Genomic DNA, 19718 nt, shown 5'->3' with positions numbered 1-19718 from the left:
GGTATTTATCAGTTTTATAAGCACTGATCAAAACCCTATGCACTAAAAGGTCCAAGGTTTTGCATGAATTTGATTTAGACAAGTACATTACTATTAAAAAGTTTGGAACTACTGTTCAATAGTATGTTTAAAGGAAAGAAGCAAAGTAACTTAAAATGGCTGGTTAGTATGTAGTTTATACAGTAAATATGCTGCTATGTACCATAATAGCTAGTCCAGTAAAAGATTTATAATAATAATAATAATAATAATAATAAAAAAAATAAATTTTATTTAAAGCGCCTTTCAAACACCCAAGGACACTGTACAAATAAAATGGTTTATTGATAATGATTTATTAATTTTTAAAGGAATGTGATCTGTAACTCACTAAGATTTTAGCTAGAACACTTGCCATTCAAATTACGTTAGCCTCTTTTTTTTTAATTGTACTGAACCTGATGCTGCTGCAAGCCCAGACATCTACATATTTGTAGAAATAACTGCTCATGACTGTAGTGAAACTGACAGTCACACATTTAAGTCTGGAAAAGAAAGGCTTTTCTTCTTTACCATATTAAAGTTCATGATACTCATTTATTAGTTTTGTTATGTTTCTCTGGATGAAATTTCAAAAATCTTAAGACCAAACTGAGTCGCAAGTCAGCCAAGTGAGTCCAAGTGAAGTCAAGAGTCAGTCAGCATATAACTTGAGAAAAAGCGATCAGAGCCCATTGTAATTTGAATAATGTTAAAATTCCATGATGAATGGTCCAATAGAAATGTTCCAAAAATACCTGGAAAAAAATCTTGTTCCATCAATCCATGCATTCAAAGTTAAATACATTTTTCCTGCTCCTAGAAATTTACCATTTTGGAGACAGCAAAATATGGAGTTACACAAGCGCTGGTCAAAATATTGTGTTAATAACAACTAGAAAGACACTGAAGGACAAATGACCTACTATTCCATTGTTAATTACTCCCTCCCAGATTCGCTCCTCTGTACTCAAAAGAGAGTAAATATTTATATGAGAAAGAGAGAGAGAGAGCTTGCAAGAAAAACAGCATCTTGAAAGAAGCCATCGGGAGCAGCCTCCATTTGTGCCTGACAAGTTAATTTGATAGCACGCTCTGAAATTGCGGCCAGATTGGAAAAGCAAGATGTTTTCATTGTCAATTATGATTACCATTCAGCAATACGGATACGGGCCTTTGTAAAGGCCGAGGTGCCCTGGCGAGGCGTCGGTGGGGGGTGGGGGGATGGGGGGTGGAACAGAATGCAAAGAGCATTTGATTAGGAGTGATAGCTCAAACGTTATTAAGCTCAGCAGGGTTGTGTGCTCTTCTGATTCTGACACACTGATCACCTGGTGAGATTCTTGTATCGGCTAAACCATCAGCAAAAAGGATCAGGGAGAAGGGAGAGACGGAAGGAGAAAGAGAAAGAGGGGAGGAAAAAAAAGAAGGCTTGAAGAACAAATGAAAATTAAATTTCTATTTCTTTCCTTTCTAGACTGCTTTCTTTTAGAGTCGGTTGCTCTGATTGGTGGCTTTTGTAGTTGCACAAACACACAGTGCTCATGTTTTCCGTCAATGAGGAAATTTGGAAGCAGAACCATGGGACAACTCTAAATTAGGCTGTGCTGCTCTAATACAGTGCTCAGTGGGAGAGGCCATGTGTTAACTTTAGGGGGAAAACAAACAAACAATAACATATTCTTTTCACAAACACTGAGAGCACAAAAAGAAAACTATCCAATCAAATCATTACAACAGCATTTCCCCATCTAAACAACACAAAAAGGCTACTCGGACAATGTTCACGGAGGTCATGTTTCTCAGCTGGCGAAAGCCTTGCATGGCCTCTCTTCTCTTTTCCAATGCACTACAATTTTTGTGCAATTGGTCTTGACCTTGTGGACCACTGACAACAAAAGGCTTTCGAGTTAGAGCAACAAACAAACATCTCAAAGAAAATGTGTCAATGAGAACTAAATATTTCCTTCAGAGGCAAGATCACAGAAGAAGTCACAAAGGAACATGGCGGGAAAGCTCAGATGACTCCTTTGAAGACTAAACAGGCGCCAAACTTGACGCAGAAGACAAACTCTGTACACGTGTGACAGGTTAAACTTCCCACAACAAAAACAAACTAACTAACCACAAGATCAACACAGGCATTGAAAGAGAACATCAGGACAGGCCCTCAGGCGAGCAACTTGAAAGGCGGGGAATGGCACACATTCTTTGTTGCTCTCCGCCCGTCAGCAGCAGCACAGCTGTCTTGATCTCTCCCATCTTTCTGTACTTGTTTGTTGGCGGAGACAAATCCTTCCATCGTTTGAGATGCACAGACAAGTGAGAAGGTAGATGACTGCAGTTAAACAGCCAACAGTTTCTCACCTCGACATCGATAGCATGGCATCTGAAATGCAGGCACGATGTGGGACTGGAATACATTTACAGTCAGAACTTTCTTGCTTCAGTCTTTCTGAAATAATACCAGGCATTATATTGTCTAGTGGTATTATAATCATTGGCGTCACACAGTGATACTGATTTTCAGTTCAGTGGTAATAGATTTAAAACATAACTGTAAACTTATCTGCAATGTGTATAATTTACTGGATATTTCAAATTATTTTGAAGGAACAGCTGAAAAATATATTAAAAATGGTACATTTCCTGTTTGGAAACCTATCCTGTTAGCAATTGCTTTAGTGTAATTTTAGTAGAAGCAAAAGAGAACAAAAGAGTTCAATTATACATATTTTGATGACTGGAAGGGAGACAGAAAATCTCTAAACGTTGTCATATAGGTAAACAGAAGAGCAAATATACACTCACAAAAACAAGTCAGAATTATGTAAATTCCCTCCAATGATTCTCCTGGAGTGAATGAAAAAGCCATATAGTAGTTTTGGGCCTCTGTGGCTTTGATGGACACCAGAAGACATGGCAGTCTCCCATGCCTGATAGTGTTAAATTAAAATGATATCTCAGCAAAAAAAACAAAAAAACAAAAACAGAATCAGGCCACCAGAGGCACTTTAGATGAGGAGGCCGATAGGGGTTGAGGGGGCATGGGCAGCCCATCTTCCATGAAAAGAGAGAAGAGAGACAATACAACATTTTAGTTTGATACAAGGCACTTCTAATGACCCTGGGGCGTATGTGTGTTTGTGCAATGTCTGCAGAATATTACTCTTGCCTTTTTTACAAAACCATGAACTTTTTTTTTTTTAATGAGTCCCATCTGCCAACATGGCATGTAAAAAAATCAACTTCTAGTGTTAGTAGTTTGGCTGTCTGTGAAACGGCCCTCTCCTGTCAAAGGGTCATGTTGACCACCAGATGCTTCTGTAAGAGTCATAAGTATTCCAGAGTCACTAAAAGTTTTACAGCTCTAATCTGAGCAGAAGAAAACTTTTTTTGGATATGCAAGTCCGACACAGCTAGCGTGTTCTGTGGTTGAAAAGTAGTGTTTGAGCCCCTTAAAAACCTTAATTGGAATACAATATTAAGTGATGGGCAATTCAGTCTAATATAATATTCAACTTTCCACAGTGTTATTCTATTCATATTGGACAAACGGAAGGCAGGTAGGCCTGCAGTCTCAGGAAGGATCCTTGGATTGTTCAGAGCATCCAGGTCAAGTCCTCCTGACTCATGAGCAGCTTCTTCTCACAGACTGTCGAACAGATCTGCTTTGTGGTACTTCACACATTCTGACTGTACTACTACCTCAGCTGAACTCTTCACTTTTATCTCTTGCACTCTGCCCCTGTTCACTTTACAATTCACGTTATACACACAGGACACTTTATTCTGTACACACTGCCTACATTTTTGATATTGTTATCAGCTGCTAAACACTGTTAATACTACTATTATTCAGTGTGCATCCATAATACAAATTACTGTTACTGCTGAGGACTTACAGAAGAGTTGCACTTCTGTCTACTGTCCTGCAATCAAGGTTGTATAGTTTAAGTGCCCACCAACCCAGCTCCTGAAGATCTACATCCTCAAGACTTCACTTCCAATTTTGACTCAACAGTTCTGATCCAGATCATCAGCCCCCCTAATTAGATCAGGTAAGTCAGGACTAGGCTGGAGTTGAATTCTGCAGGGAGGTAGACCTCCAGGAGCAGGATTGTGATCACTGTATTAATGTAGAGTAATTAAAGTTTATCATCCGTATTTACTGTATTGGGAATTCCTCACTGAACAAATGCCTGCAATGAGAAAGAATGGCAAAAATGTTGATTTTTACTTGAAATTAAAATATAAACAGTTGTACCTCACTCATAGAGTACCGCTATTTAGAAAGGATTATTAACTTGATATCTAAAGTCGTGATACAGTTGAAAAATATTCGGAAAGTACCACTACTTTCTGTCCTGTGCAGTTCAAAATCTTCAGAATGTAACACTATAACTACTAAAAAGCAGATGTTCCTCTAGCAGCCCATCCGCCTCTTCCTCTAATAAAGTCCAAAATGTGAGCGTGTTTGTCAGTGTGGAGCTCCTTTGTTAGGTGCTATAGGAGACTTATTAGACGGAGAGGCATTTCATTATCAGCCTGAGAGGAGACCGACCTGGCTACTCAGCTGTAATGTGGTAATGACCATTTTCAGAAGAGCTGAGACACAGTCCAAAAGAAAAGAGTAGGCAAGAGAAAGAGAAAAAGAGAGATGGGAAGGAGAGAAACTGTAGAATGAGCAGCATGTTGCCATGGTTGCCTAGATAAACTTGCTCATTTGGAGTGGTAATTAAATTCTCCTTTTTGTTTCCATTTTTCTCTTTCATTTTCGCTACACACCTATTCTCCCCCAAAACTCTTACACTTGCATTCTGTTAAAAAAAGAAAAATCTTTTTACAGGGTAAAATAAACATGTTCTGCACCTCTGACTATAGCTAGCATGCGGAAAATAGAAAAAATGCCTCAAAGCTTGAAAGATTATTAAAAAAAAAAAAAAAAAGGTGGGTCATTGAAAGTGCAAGGCAGCCTCCTACTCAATGAAATACGTGCAAAGAAGAACAAGTTACGTAATGCACAAAAGCAACAAATCAGACGGCATCAATAAGATTAGTATTAGTTTTCAGTTACCCCCACTCTTCACCCACCTATACAATTATACAAATTTTGATGACTGGGAGGGAGAAAGAAAATCCTGGAATGTTGTCAGATAGGTAAGAAGAAGAGCAGACACACCCACACACTCACAAAAACAAGTCAGAATTATGTAATTTCCCTCAGATGTATCTCCTGGAGTGGATGAAAAAGCCATAAAGTAGTTTTGGGCCTCTGTGGCTTTGATGGACACCAGAAGACATGGCAGTCTCTCATGCCCGATAGTGTTAAATTAAAATGATATCTCAGCAAAGAAAACAGAATCAGCCCACCAGAGGCACTTTAGATATGGAGGTCGACAAGAGGTTGAGGGAGCAGGGGTGAGCCATCCATTCCCATGTTTCAAAAAGAACCATCATCTTATCCACATCTCTCTATAAGAAGAGAGAATAGAGACAATACAATGCTTTCGTTTGATACAAGGCACTTATAATGACCCTGGGGCATATGTGTGTTTGTGCAGAAGCAGCCCAAGCCAAGCTGAATATGACTACACCAGATTAACAGATAAGGGATAAAAGATCATATTTCATGCATGGAACAAATAGCTGCAGCAGCACACAAAAAAGCACCGCATTGTTCAGTACTGATGTTTTGTTTGTGTCAGTCGGAAGATACTTGTCTGCCACAGAACGTTTGCAAGAAACTTGAAGCTGGAGAGAATGCCATGATAATGAGTCACAGTCTTCTGGGGCTATGACTGATTGTGAGGAAGAGGGAAGAAATACAAAAGATACCCACCTTGCAAAGGGAGCTGAGGTCAAAGCCAAAGGACTGGGCGTTGCGCGAGCCAGCGTTCATGAAGTTGCCCATCAACAGCACCAGCTCCAGCAGTTTGCTGAAGGCTTTGCTCTTCCTCACCTCATCACAGGCCGCATTCACCGCTAGGATGTCTGGCCGCAGGTGACTCACCTGCTCCTCAAACTGCAGCTTAAAGAGAATGGAGTTCAGCCTGGGCCTCAGCCGCTTTACATCACTCATCTGCAGTGGTGAGGGGCAGAGGGAAAGATTGAGAAGAAGATATTAATTCATGCATGTGCACTAGACAACAATGTAAGCGAGTGTCAATTCTGATTTAAGATTCAGTGAGATTTTCAATGTGTTTCTGGGTTAACGTTTACCATATTAAACAAAATAAACCTAAAAAATACAACGCCTAGAATTTAGATTTGGTTTATAAAAAGTCATTTGAGCACAGGTGCTTGAATAACATAAGGCCCTACCCCTCCTAGCCTACTTTACTCTGACACACAGGTTCCCAACCCTGGTCCTGAAGTAGCCCCTGCCCTGCAAATCTGTAAAACACTCACTTTAACACAGGAAGGCCAGGCTAATTAACTGATTAGTTTGGATCAGTTGTGTAGGGAGTTTACAGAGACAAACACAAAACAAACCTGATTAATGTCATGAATCTGACTAAATTATACAGAAATAAACAGAGATACTCTATATAATGTATGCACACATGATAGCATGATCATTCCTAGCTTTGTTTGATGAGAGAAGAGCAGACTGAAGCACAATGCCTTATGCCGCACTAAGGTCCAAAAACAAAAGGGACCCGGGGAAAAAAAAAAAAAAAAAAAAAGAAACACACTAAATCCAATTCCAAAATTCAACTTCTCCTAGAGGTTCCATTTTAGGCTTTCTCTCTTCTCCCCACCAACTCCCTCCGAAATGACTTTCAGAGTTGCGACTTGTGTGCTGCTTTTGGTCTTTGGCATTTTAAAAAACCATTTATGTAAGGGAAGGCCATGGTTTTTTGTGTTGCTAGGCAATGGTAATGGAGGTTGGCAATGCTGCAATCGGGGCTGCGTCTGCCGGAGTTAATTGGTGTGTGAGCATCCGTGGGGGGAAACGGGCGAGAGGCGGCGTTGAATTACGGCCGTTACGCAATTACCACAAATTGGGAAATATTGCGCTCTAAACACAGGGGGCTCCAGAGCGGCGGCTATGCTGACGGAACGCCCTGTGGACACGGTGAGGGCAAGAAGAAGCGCTCTCTGAGGGCACAATTATATGAAGTGGGGGGAGAAGATACAGACTGGTGACAGCCATTGGAAGAGCAGATGATGTATTATTGGTTTGTTGGGAGCCCTACGGCTTACTTTATCTTATGTAGCATGCAAGTGTGAGCGTGTGCATGCGTGCATGAGTGTGATGGACGGCGAGGAATCGGGGCCTAATTCGTCACAATGAAAACAGATTGGCAATGGTACATCCAGCACGTAGGGAAGTAACTCAATAAGGGCAAATGATTAATATGTCTGGAGCCATTCCCCATAATCAGATATTATTGTCATCTCAGTGGATGCTAAACATTAAAGCTGCCACCGAACTGATATAACCATCCAAACAGACAACAAGTAAACACACAATGTACATACACAACAATAATAAATCATCTGTGAAGTGTAATTTAAGGGCAGTAATCCCAGATTCTGCTCTTGGTACGAAAGAGGAATGTTCCCGGCAATGCAAATCTTCACCAGACCCCATCACCCTTGCACATTTGAATGAGAACAACAGTGGCTCAGAGCAAGTCTAGTTCTGAGCCAAACGAATTGGCCCTGTCAAGCTGCTTAGCTCAATTATGACTAACAAAAAAAATGCTAACCCCCCCCACCCCAGATGTACCTTTACGCTCACGCGCACAAACACAAATAAATGAGAGGGCATTAGCACAAAGGGCCGCTTCTTCCTACTACAGATAAGTGACGCGGATGCTGCGGGAAGAATCAAACCCAAACGAAAACAGAGGGTAGAAATGGAAGAAAATGGGGCAGAGATAAATGTCTAATTTATGTGTGTAAACACTCTGCCAACTTGTTACAGGCATCCTCTGCACGTGTCACACGGCATCTAATCTGTGATGAAACAGACTCCAATTCAAAGCTCTCGCAACCATAAATGTTTGAGGAGGATTAGCACCACAGCACGCTCAGAGAGAGAGAGATACATGTAATTTTTTTATCAGCGTGCCATTGCTGCATGAGAGAAAAATACGACTCAGACGAAGTTTGCTGTTGCGGTTTTCTAAAAAGATCTAAAAACAAAAGACCACAAAAAAACACCATTAGGATCTACACAACACTTGCAAAGGAAGGAAACAGACAACATGGATGTTTTGTGTTTGCAACTTGTCAGGATGTACACAAGTTTTTGGCACTTGAGAAAAACCGATTATTTTCTCAGACAAACACTAATATTAGAACAAATGTAAAAAATATTAATTCAACAAGTAGGGAAAATCCAATCAGGTGAGTTGGTGATGAAATGCAATGTCAATCGAGAACAAGATGGGAACCAAGCCTTTTTTTTCTTCTAACCAGCTCACATCAACTACTATATCTTTTTTTTCCTCATCCATCCATCCATCTTCCACTCCAGGGTTTGGGTCGCAGGGGTAGCATCCTCCCAGTTGGACTTGCCTGTGACCTGTCCAGGAGGCATCCTAACCTGATGCCCGAACCACCTCAGCTGGCTCCTCTCGACGTGGAGAAGCAGCGGCTCTACTCCAAGTCCCTCCCGGATGACTGAACTTCTCACCCTATCTCTAAGGGAGAGTCCAGATACCTTGCAGAGGAAACTCATTTCGGCCGCTTATATTCACGATCTCATTCTTTTGGTCATTACCCAAAGCTCATGACCATAGGTGAGGGTGGGAACGTAGATTGACCGGTAAATCGAGAGCCTTGCCTTATGGCTCAGCTCTTTCTTTACCACAACAGACCGGTAAAGAGCCCGCATCACTGCTGACCCAGCACCAATCCACCTTGTCAATCTCCCACTCCCTTTTACCATCATTTGTGAACAAGACCCCAATCCAACAAGAGCTTATCTCCAACCCAGAGAGATCTCTCCGCCCAATGGCCTCGGATTTGGAGGTACTGATTCTCATCCCGGCCGCTTCACACTCGGCTGCAAACTGATCCAGCAAAAACTGAAGTTCACGACCTGATGTCCCCAATAGGACCACATCATTTGCAAACAGCAGCGATGTGACCTTGAGGTCACCAAACCGGACACCCTCCATCCCCTGACTGCGCCTAGAAATTCTATCCATGAAAATTATGAACAGAATCTGTGAACAAAGGGCAGCCCTGACGGAGTCCAACTCTCACTGGGAACGAGTCTAACTTACTGCTGGCTATGCGAACCAAGCTCCTGCTTTGTTTGTACAGGGCCTGAATGGCTCGTAGCAAAGAGCCATGTACCCTGTACTCCCGAAGCACCTCCCACAGAAAACCCCGGGGAACACAGTCGAATGCCTTCTCCAAATCCACAAAGCACATGTGGACTGGTTGGGCAATCTCCCATGAACCCTCCAGAATCCTGGAGAGGATGAAGAGTTGGTCCAGTGTTCCATGACCCGGACGGAACCCACACTGCTCCTCCTGAATCCGAAGTTCGACTATAAGCCGGACTCTCTTCTCCAGTACCCCTGCATAGACCTTACCAGGGAGGCTAAGGAGTGTGATTCCCCTGTAGTTGGAACACACCCTCCGCTCCCCCTTTTTAAAAAGAGGCACCACCACCCCAGTCTGCCAATCCAGTGGTACTGCCCCCGATGTCCAAGCAATGTTGAAAAGGCATGTCAGCCAGACAGCCCCACAACATCCAGAGCTTTGAGGAACTCCAGATGGATCTCATCCACCCCTGGAGCCTTGCCACCAAGAAGCTTCTTAACTACCTTAGCGACGTCGGCCTCAGTTATGGACAAGCCGATTCCCGTGTCCCCAGACTCTGACTCCTCACTGGAGAACGTGTCGGTGGGATTGAGAAGGTCCTCATATTGAAGTATTCCTTCCCCCGCCCAATGATGTCTCCAGTCGAAGTCAACAGCACACCATCTCCACTATATACAGTGCTAGTGGCACACTGCTTTCCCCTTTGCCTGACAGTTTGCCAGAATCTTTTCGGAGCCAACTTAGTCACTTTCCAAGGTCTCCCCTAACACCTCCCACACCCGGGTTTTGGCCTTGGTGACAACTGAAGCCACAGATCGCTTGGCCTGTCGATACCTGCCAGCTGCCTCTGGTGTCCCACAGACCAACCATGCCCGGTAGGACTCCTTCTTCAGCTTGACGGTGTCTCTCACCTGGGATGTCCACCACAGAGTTCGAGGATTACTGCCCCGACAGGCACCAACTACCTTGCGACCACAGTTACAGTCAGCCGCTTCAACAATGGAGGAGCGGAACATGGCCCATTCTGAGTCAATGTCCCTCACTTCCCATGATATCTGGTCAAAGGTCTGATGGCGGTGTGAGTTAAAGACCAATCTGACAGGTTCTTCTGCCAGACATTTCCAGCAAACCCTCACTATATGTTTGGGCTTGCCTGGTCTGACCGGCATCTTCCCCCACCACCTGATCCAACTCACCACCAGGTGGTGATCAGTTGACAGCTCAGCTCCTCTCTTTACCCAAGTGACCAAAACACATGGCCACAAGCCCGATGACATGAATATAAAGTCAATCATTGAACTGCAGCCTAGTGCGTCCTGGTGCCATGTGTACTTATGGACATCCTTGTGTTCGAACATGGTGTTCGTGATGGACAAACTGTGGTTTGCACAGAAGTCCAAAAACTGAACACCAGTCGGGTTCAGATCAGAGAAGCCATTCCTCCCAATCACACCCCTCCAGGTCTCACTCTCATTGCCCATGTGAGCGTTGAAGTCCCCCAGTAGGACAATAGAGTTTCCAGGAGGAACACTTTCAAGCACCCCTCCCAAGAGCTCTAAGAAGGCTGGGTACTCTGAACTGCTGTTCGGTGCATAAGCACAGACAACAGTCAGGACCCGTTCCCCAACCCGAAGGTGTAGGGAAGCTACCAACTTAATACTAACTGAATCTCCATTCAATACTAACTGAATCTCCATTCACCATTAACAGAATGTCCCTTATCCAACATTTTAACATAAGACCATTTCATTGCACACTTATTGGAGATGCATTCAGAAAACTGGCTAAAATCTACAATCCCCATACCCCAATGCCACTAAAAACGCCAGTAAGACCATAGCTGACACTTCCATAACCATCTCCAATGTAAAATTCATATCCACCTGTCAGTGCTAGGTGCTGCAGAGGAGATTCTGGCACTGCTAAGGATCCAGAGGGAATCACAGCTACTGAGCTGCTCCTCATCATACAGCCAAATCACCACTTCACTCACACACCCAGCACCTCTACCGCAACACAATGGAGTGTGTGTCCCTGTAGACCTTGAACACTCTCCATCTCTGGTGTATAAACTTTGTTTGACTCGGCAGACAGAAAAACACAAGAGTAAAGAAGCCTTTAAGAATAGTGCAGATATGAGAAGACTCATTCACAAACACACCCTGCTGCTTCCTATTTTCTCTCTATTGTTTGGCTCAGTCTTCTTCCTGAATAAAACTTTCCTCACTCTTCTCCTGAACACACACACACACACACACACACACACACACACACACACACACACACACCACGTCCAAAAACAGGAATGATTACTGGTTGCTAGAGCAACAGCAGTCTCTCTGTTCAGTATGTCACTCAATACTGTGAAATCCACATGCTTGCAGTCTGACTTTGAATTTGTAAGAGCAAGAACTCTAACTATGTCTAACAAAAACATTTACCCACAGCAACAAATGCAACATCACACATGGAAAACAGGACCATTCTACAGGAAGACAGACAGTTTAAAAGGGGGCTAGGGGGCTTTCTATATGTATGAGTAGGAGCATCTCTGAAACTGCAAGGCTTGTGGGGTGCTTCCGGCAGAGACATAATAAAGCAGGAACAGCCTGTAATGCTCAACATGGTGTCTGTTTATGGAGAAAATCCCTCCCTTCAACAACAAAAGTAAATCGGTTTGCTGGTAAAGGCACGAGTGGGAAAGCACCCCTTGGTTGTGTAGATTAAATACTAGAAACTTATTTATGAGACTTTTTGCATATTTTACCAATGATTTCCAATATATTTTTTACAATAGTAATTTGGCCTTCAGCTTTGAGTTTCTCCTGATGTAAAAAGATAAAGAGTCTGGTCTCGTATGACTGAAAATAACTGCTCGGCAGCATAGCCAAGATGACCGCCAAGCGAACAGACTTTCCTATAAGGACTTCGCTCCCAGTCAGCAATGGTGAGAAACTACCTACAGTGGTCTGAGGAGGGACTAACCATGAACCAGCGACAGGGTGTTGGGTGCACAAAGCTCATGGATGAGGGCAATGACAGCTTTGACAGCAATGAATCACAAGCAAGGTCGAGTTCCTGATGCGTACATCGAGCAGTGAAGCACTGTGATTGACTATTTGTCTGTGTGTGAATATACATGTGTGCATGGCTAGAGCAATAATAAATGGTGGGTGAGAGGGTGAGAGAGAGAGAGAGAGAGAGAGAGAGAGAGATGAAAGAAAAGGGTAAACCTGGCTGAACTCTCCTAAGCTGCAGTTCACTTACATAACCAGAGGTACTTGTCATCCTCACGTCTTAAAACTCACACAAGAAAATATGTACATGCTTTTATTGTTTTATTTTTATTTTATGACAAAAAACAACCAGCAAAGTTAATTCAAGAAGAGCTGAGGAGGGTGGAGAATGGAGTAATTAAAATGAGGTGAAATTAAGGTGGAATAATGGTCATTACATGACACAGCTTTAACTGTAACGCAGCAATGTATCCATTAGCCTCACTGCTTCAACAGAACCTTTTGTGTTTTCTCACAGTGATAAAGAAATACAGAGGCTAAAAATTTACAGCTGTGGTGCTAGCTAGCACTAGTTTAGCTCTTGCCTCATATGTAGAATAAAATATCTTTAAAATAAGATGTCTTGGTAAATTCGTAATTAGTTTATAATAGCAAAATGCAAAAATGGTGTGACTACAGGAAAGGACATTCAAACACCGCAAAATTGTGTGTATATCCAGCATTTCAAACCAGAGCCCCATTAGAAAGATTTAAAAGCAGAATTATTGGGACATGCAGTGGATTAGTAAGGTGATTTTTGTAAAATTCACACAAGTAGTACAAAAACTGGGATTCCATCTGCATTAAACACAAAAGGGGCATCAGAGAATAGCTTGTACTTTTTCAGCCAGAGAAAGGAAGCTAAACTGAGGCACCTATGATGATTAAATTCTGCTACCCATGCTTCATGTTCCCTAGCAGTAAATTTAGCTAATAGCTAAATTTAGGTTTCCTTCTGAATTAGCCAGCTACTGAAAGAAATAAAACACAATGACACTGCAAACAGCCTGCCCTCCCATATCCACCCCAAAGATCCATGCACCTTCAAGCAGGTTTTCCAAGTATTTACACCAGAAAACTGCACACTAGAGGTTACTGCAGCACCACTCTAGGAGGTGAACAGGCATGATTACAATGTAACAATGTTTACAATTTCATTTTGGCCTGAGTTTTCTTTTAATGCTAGAGGCCTTTTAAAGTATTTCCTAAAGAACAACAGGCAGTAACAGATTCCCATGTCTCCCATCTGATAACAGAATAACTTATTTGTCTGGAGCTGCTCAACAATACATAGGACACACTGAATAATATGGCTTATGGTTTAAAAACTCCATAATAATAAACCTTAAAAACTTTAAAGGTTAAGCACAGGCCTATTGTTAGAGCCAGCAGGCAGAAACACTGATCACAGAGAGATGCAAGCCTACGTACTCTCATATTAGATGTATTTATTCTAATTTTCCATTAAAATACACAAAATTAATGTTTTCAGAATACAATTAGAATACACAGTGATAAGGCACATTGAATTTTTTTTGTTTAATTCACACTGTTTTTGCTGGTGCTGTTTGGCAATTTTCTTCAAGTAATATGTTTCATGAAAAAATTGCTTATTGTTTAAAAGACGTTCCAAAGTTTTCAAGTTTTTTCTCTTATCCCCTGCAAAATTCACTGAGCACCACATCAAGTCCAACACATCATCAGTCACTTGCACCATTCACTCTCTTGAAAACATGTCCATCCCTAAGAAATTTTTCAACAAAAGAGATCAGTAATACTTAGACTCATAACGGATTATCACATTGATTTCAGATTCAGATTCCTTTATTGATCCCAGGAGGAAATTGCAGTAAAACGAAAGAACATGAACGGGAGCTGCTGTAACAGGCAGCATGCACGTTTGCGCATGCGCACTATATTTTCTTTATTTCTATATATATCTATATTTATCAGTCTACACAGGCTACTTAGCAGAGCTCAATAACACAGATTAATAACGGACTCATCATAATGATCTATCAGACTACTCAGACTTTAGCAGACATCAGTAACACTGAGATTAATAACTGATCATCACATTGATTTATCAGTCTACTCAGGCTTTAGCAGAGCTCAGTAACACAGATTAATAACTGATCATCACATTAATTTATCTATCTGGCTTTAGAAGAGCTCAGTAATGCTGAGATTAATAACTGACACATAACATTGATTCATCAGTCTACTCAGGCTTTAACAGAGCTCAGTAACAGTTGCTATATTTTGCTACTACTTTAAATTAACTGGAAGGATTCTGGAGGTGGGCAAGTTAAACAATGTGGATAATATTTGAGGACTTTTTATGTTCCATACTGACAGACAAATATACCACCTGAATTGCCCTGAACTGCCACAGGCACAGTGTATTTTCAGGTAGGATGTTTGTCAGGTACACCAGTACAGCACAGGACCCTAAAGGAACTGCATCCTAAATTGTGCTAACAAGTCTGTGTGAACTACTCAAGAGCTAGATGAAGTTTGAACTGGTTGAAGGAAGTTTGGGGGACGAATTTACAGCAAAGATTTGGGTGACTATTGATTTGTAGTGTTTGTTAGGCATGTCAGGATTGTAGCTCCAGCAATAAAGTAAAGAAGAAAAATTTGGACACTAAACATGTCTTGTAAACTGCATTTTTCACAGAACCGCTCCTTTTAAAAGAGCATAGTCAGGATTTTCAATTTGGTTTCCTGTCTCCGATGACACAATACTGTTGCATTAAACATATGCTGATGTCTACATTGTTAAAATCATAAGCAATGTTCCTGGATGTATGAAAACCGCAAAAGTGTGTGTGTACTACTTACCACAACCCCAAACTGTTCAGGTTCAGACAGACTGGCATATTCATTCTTGTACTTGGCCAATGCATTCAGCTGTTCCTGCTCAGGAAGGTGTTTCACCAGATTCTGTGTGTGAGAGAGAAATAATATCAACTACACTGTGTCTTTATTAAGGTTTCTTGAGGTGAAAACTTGGATAACAGAGTTGGCCTTTCTTATAGCAACCTTCAATCTATGTCTTTAGGTTACTGACATAGCCCCTCGATTTCTAGTAAAACTGAGATATTGTAGCCCGTGGCGTTCGTCCTCAGAAACTCCTATTTCCACACATGACAAGCCAAAAACATCAACAAGCTCAAAACTGTCAAACCTCACAAAAAATGTAAGTCCAACTTGCAGCCATCTTTGCTCATATGAGGAGAATGTCAGAGATGGGCAAAGCTGAACATGAAGGCACACAGTATTATCAGGCAGCATTGCAGTATCTCATACAGGAGACTGCTGTGATTATCTTTTACCTATTCACTGTCTGTTGTGTAATTGCTCGTTTGCCTCATCATCTTCTCACAGCTGCATCACGTGATCTCCTTGAGTGTGACAGAGAAATGTTGTTTCCCAACTCCAGTATTCATACAGTGTGTCCCAATTCAGGGGCTGCCTCCTTTGGATGCTGCATTTGAAAGCCGATTACGTCACAGCAGTGCGACTAGGCTGTCCCATTTCAATTAATTTGCGTTCATATGCGGCCGAGAAATGGGTCCTTCTTTTCCGTGGCAACCCAAGGACCCAACAGGTGCATCTTTCACTAGCCACCATATGGTTGTCAGCGAGGATGAGACTTTCTCTCTAACTTTTAATAACTTCCTGAACTCCAGTTCTAGAAACTACTGTTTTTTTCAGTTAATCTCTTCAGATATATATCCTGAAAATCAAATAACTTGTACCTAAACTAATGTCTTTGTACTTATAGTCTATATAGAGTATACTTTGTATTTATACTTAAGGTGTGAAATACTGAAGGTCCTAGGGGGTCTGGAACCCCCAATGAACCCCTTAGACCCCCTGAATTATACAAAATCACAGTTCCAGGGGGTCCCTGAAAATAAACTCATTGTGGAGTTATGCTATTTGTTAGGGGAAAACAGACGTTCACATGCAAACACTTACTGTTTAGCTGCTTCCACCACAATCAACAAGCTTCTGTCTTTAGCATGTTTAACTAACTAGAGATGCAGCACAGGTCCATCTCTGGGTGGCGCTGTATTAACTGCTTTACTCCACTGGTCCTAGCAACTGTAACTATGTCTGGGACTCTAAAAAAAAAAAACTTTACAATATGCCATGTCATGTTTGTACATCTGAAAGCAAATTTTGCTTGGTGGAAAGAGTGAACTGTTATTCATTTCTCAAAGACAGAAAAGACTGAAAAGACTTTTCCAAAAGCATTGATAAACCATTCATTTGGTTGTCATTAAAGCTAGCATCAGCATCACTATGGTGAGTGAATTAGCAGCCAGCCAATGTTGGAGTAGCCAGCTGAATGCAACCCACCAAACACCACTGGGTATTTCACTGCTTGTCCTATACTTATACTATATACATATACTACAAATAAATATACTATATTATAATATATATATAAACTCTGTAGTTACACTTGTACTTATATTAGTATAAACAATATAACTAGTGTACCTTAAAGCTGATTTTTCTGGAAATGATAGGCAGCCTCTGACTTCTCTCAAATATCGTCTGATGTTTCACGTGAATCTGAATGCATCAGCACACTAAACTACAAATAATACGTCAAACTGCTACTGAGCTCCAGAGACTGGCCAGCCTGATTCTTTAGAAAGGCCATGTCACAGTTGCCATTCAAACATAGCAGAAATATGAGCTTCTGAACACTTTGGGAAAGGGTGTATCCAATAGTGAGACACTAGTGCTTTAAAGAGAACCTCCTGTTCAATTACACATTTCCAGTGCAGTCTATCAGCCTCTTGATTACTATGTGCACATTCGCCCAAGTAATTCCTCTCGTTCCCCTTCAATTGCCCTCCAATAGGTTCATCAAAGGGCAGATATATGGTTTGTCATTATGCAGTCCACTCTCATTTAGCGAGAATAATCCCCACCAAATCTCGTATATCAACATCCCCACAATCAGCTGTCATCCCATGCAGGGGAAATCCATAATGCCTAGCTGCTAGCGTCGATAGCCATGGTATAAATTCACTTTTAATAACCAAGTCCATCGATGGGGAGCTCAAGATCAGCCTGTTTGTTTAATTTGCTAAAGCCAGGCTAAGAGAGGCCCAAACTCTCACAGGTTTTTAAACTCCAATATTTACGAAGGATCCTATTCAAACCAGCCAGATGTTGCTGAAGAAAAACCCTTGGTTCCTGACTGCAGAAGACCTGTTTACATATCACAACTCTTCAACACATCAAACAAGCTAAATCAAAAGCATGAGTGGAGTTCGATCATTACAGATGTCACCTTTATGCGAAGCGGTGCTGCGGTGCCAAGAGGGATATTTGCTTTGGTGCCCATTAAGGAAAAAGCGGGGAAACAGAGAGTTAGAAAGAACGCATAGGGTAACGTATCTGAATGCAAATGAGATTGTGAAATAAAACGCATCAACATGGCTGCACTGGGCTGTAGATGAGGTGTGGATGGATGCATGAGTCACACAGTAAAAAGAAGCAAGAAAGATATGTGAGCCCTTAATGCATCTCATTAGGTGCATATTCCCTGTAAGTCACTGGACCTGAGCTGACTGTGGTAATTACTGAATGTGGGCTTGAAAGAAAAAAGAAGAATCGGAACTCTGCAAGAATGTAAAGCACAATGAAACCTGCTGGGCTTTTGGATGAGAGTTAAGAACATTTTGACAAATTGTTTACAGTACTGACAGTGTCATCCAGCCCCTCTCTCTTCTTGACAGCATGCACTTCTGTCTCTAACAAGACAATGCTAATAAAGGCGACACTGTACAGTGTCAAAACGTGAGTCATAGAGTCAGGCCAAGAGAGCAGCTATTGAGTAGGAGAAAGGCATGAAGGTCAGAGAAATAAAAACTTTTTCTCTTTTTCTTTTTCACTCCAACAACTCTATCTTGCTTCGCCTCTCCAGCATCATTTGCAGTCCAAGCAGGCTGAAAAGGACCAAGACAACAAAAGCATCTGTCACAGCAAACTTTGAACATACTTTGAAAACATGACCCTACCGTAAACCATAAGTCAGACATAAAAACTCATTCAGTAAACAAAGTGGCAATTTCAGAAACCAAAACCTTGTACTGGGATTTAGAAGATTTGTTTCTGCCATTCTAAAAACATGCCATATTATTAATGTTTTTCTGGCTCCATTAATGGAGCATAGTGCTTGGACCCTGATGAATGCAATTAGATGGTCATTTAGCTAGTCACACAGAAATCAATATGTTTGATATCAATTTCAGACAAAAACTAAATGACAGCTAATTGTCTTGGGCGCGATCAATGATAATTTACACATATTTGCCTTTTTTGCCCACATGACAGAAATCCACATATTCAAATCAGTAACTTTTACTAAAAGGTGGTGATACGTATAGTAAATAATACATTTAAAAGGTGAGATACTACCTGGATCATAGGTTCTGTTAGCTGCTCCTCATCTACCTCCATTATCATCCTCCTGATTTCTTCATAAGGCATACGGAAAGAACCCAGGAAAATGGCTGAGAAAAGAGAGAAAGGAGAGATTTTATGTTAACACCTGAATGATCCATGGATGTGGGTTACAAAGGCCTATGGCCTCCACAATCCAACATAAATGAAGACCCCTCCCCCTCTTCCCCAGTCAACAATTATCTGCTTAATTTATCACCAGGGCTTTGGCTGATTACTTCCATTTTGCTTTAATGTATGAACTAAAGGTCACGAGGCTTCCGACTTAAACCTAATGAAGTGCAGGAATCAGTGAACTTCTCACACACAAATGCAAATTCTGAAATCCAGCAGACACTCGGTTCCACAATTGTAAAGCTGAAGCTAAAAACTTGGTGGCGTGTGCAAGTAAAAAGGACTAAAAGATAGGCAGCACATTTGTGCACAATCTTCTGGACCTGTTCGAGAGGTAATTTACAAGTCATGGTCCACGTAACAAGGCATATAAATGCATTCAACCTCTCTTCAAATGCAATCGAAGCACTCCCATGCACATTCATTACACACTTCAGTTAAAGCACAAGTCATATTACAATGGTGTCAGACAGCATTTGAGAATAGATCTTTGTCATTCTGTGTCCGTCACATATATGAACTCCTGTGGCCCCGTATATGCTGTCAGCTCTGAGTGCAGTCTACTCTGCTCCCTGCTTCCTTGTTTAATAAAGCAGAGGACGGTCTAGTAGGTGGTTGAGCAGTGCTTTTTATTGCAGTACAGTGAGTGAGAGATGTTGAAGTGTGTGATATGACTGGAAGTGGTCAGGTTACTTCCTCAATGAGTTCCGCACCACCTCTCAGGCCATGGGATGCATAGATGCT

General features: G+C 41.6%; 1 protein-coding gene across 4 annotated transcripts in view; it reads right to left on the bottom strand.

Moving 5' to 3' along the window:
* diaph3 (diaphanous-related formin 3) overlaps positions 1 to 19718 on the bottom strand; it is a 468447-nt gene that overhangs the window by 195441 nt on the left and 253288 nt on the right. For all 4 annotated transcript variants that reach the window (XM_017699480.2, XM_017699484.2, XM_017699482.2 and 1 more), the window contains 3 exons: positions 18816 to 18910; positions 15210 to 15311; positions 5861 to 6100 (listed from right to left, as the gene is read on the bottom strand). In XM_017699480.2, the coding sequence (XP_017554969.1) occupies positions 5861 to 6100; positions 15210 to 15311; positions 18816 to 18910 (437 nt within the window). The remainder of the gene's footprint in view (positions 1 to 5860; positions 6101 to 15209; positions 15312 to 18815; positions 18911 to 19718) is intronic.

This window comes from Pygocentrus nattereri, chromosome 15 (assembly GCF_015220715.1).
Source record: "Pygocentrus nattereri isolate fPygNat1 chromosome 15, fPygNat1.pri, whole genome shotgun sequence".
Taxonomy (NCBI): Eukaryota; Metazoa; Chordata; class Actinopteri; order Characiformes; family Serrasalmidae; genus Pygocentrus; species Pygocentrus nattereri.
Note: the sequence above shows the minus strand (reverse complement) of the source record. Positions and strands in the feature narration are given on the sequence as shown.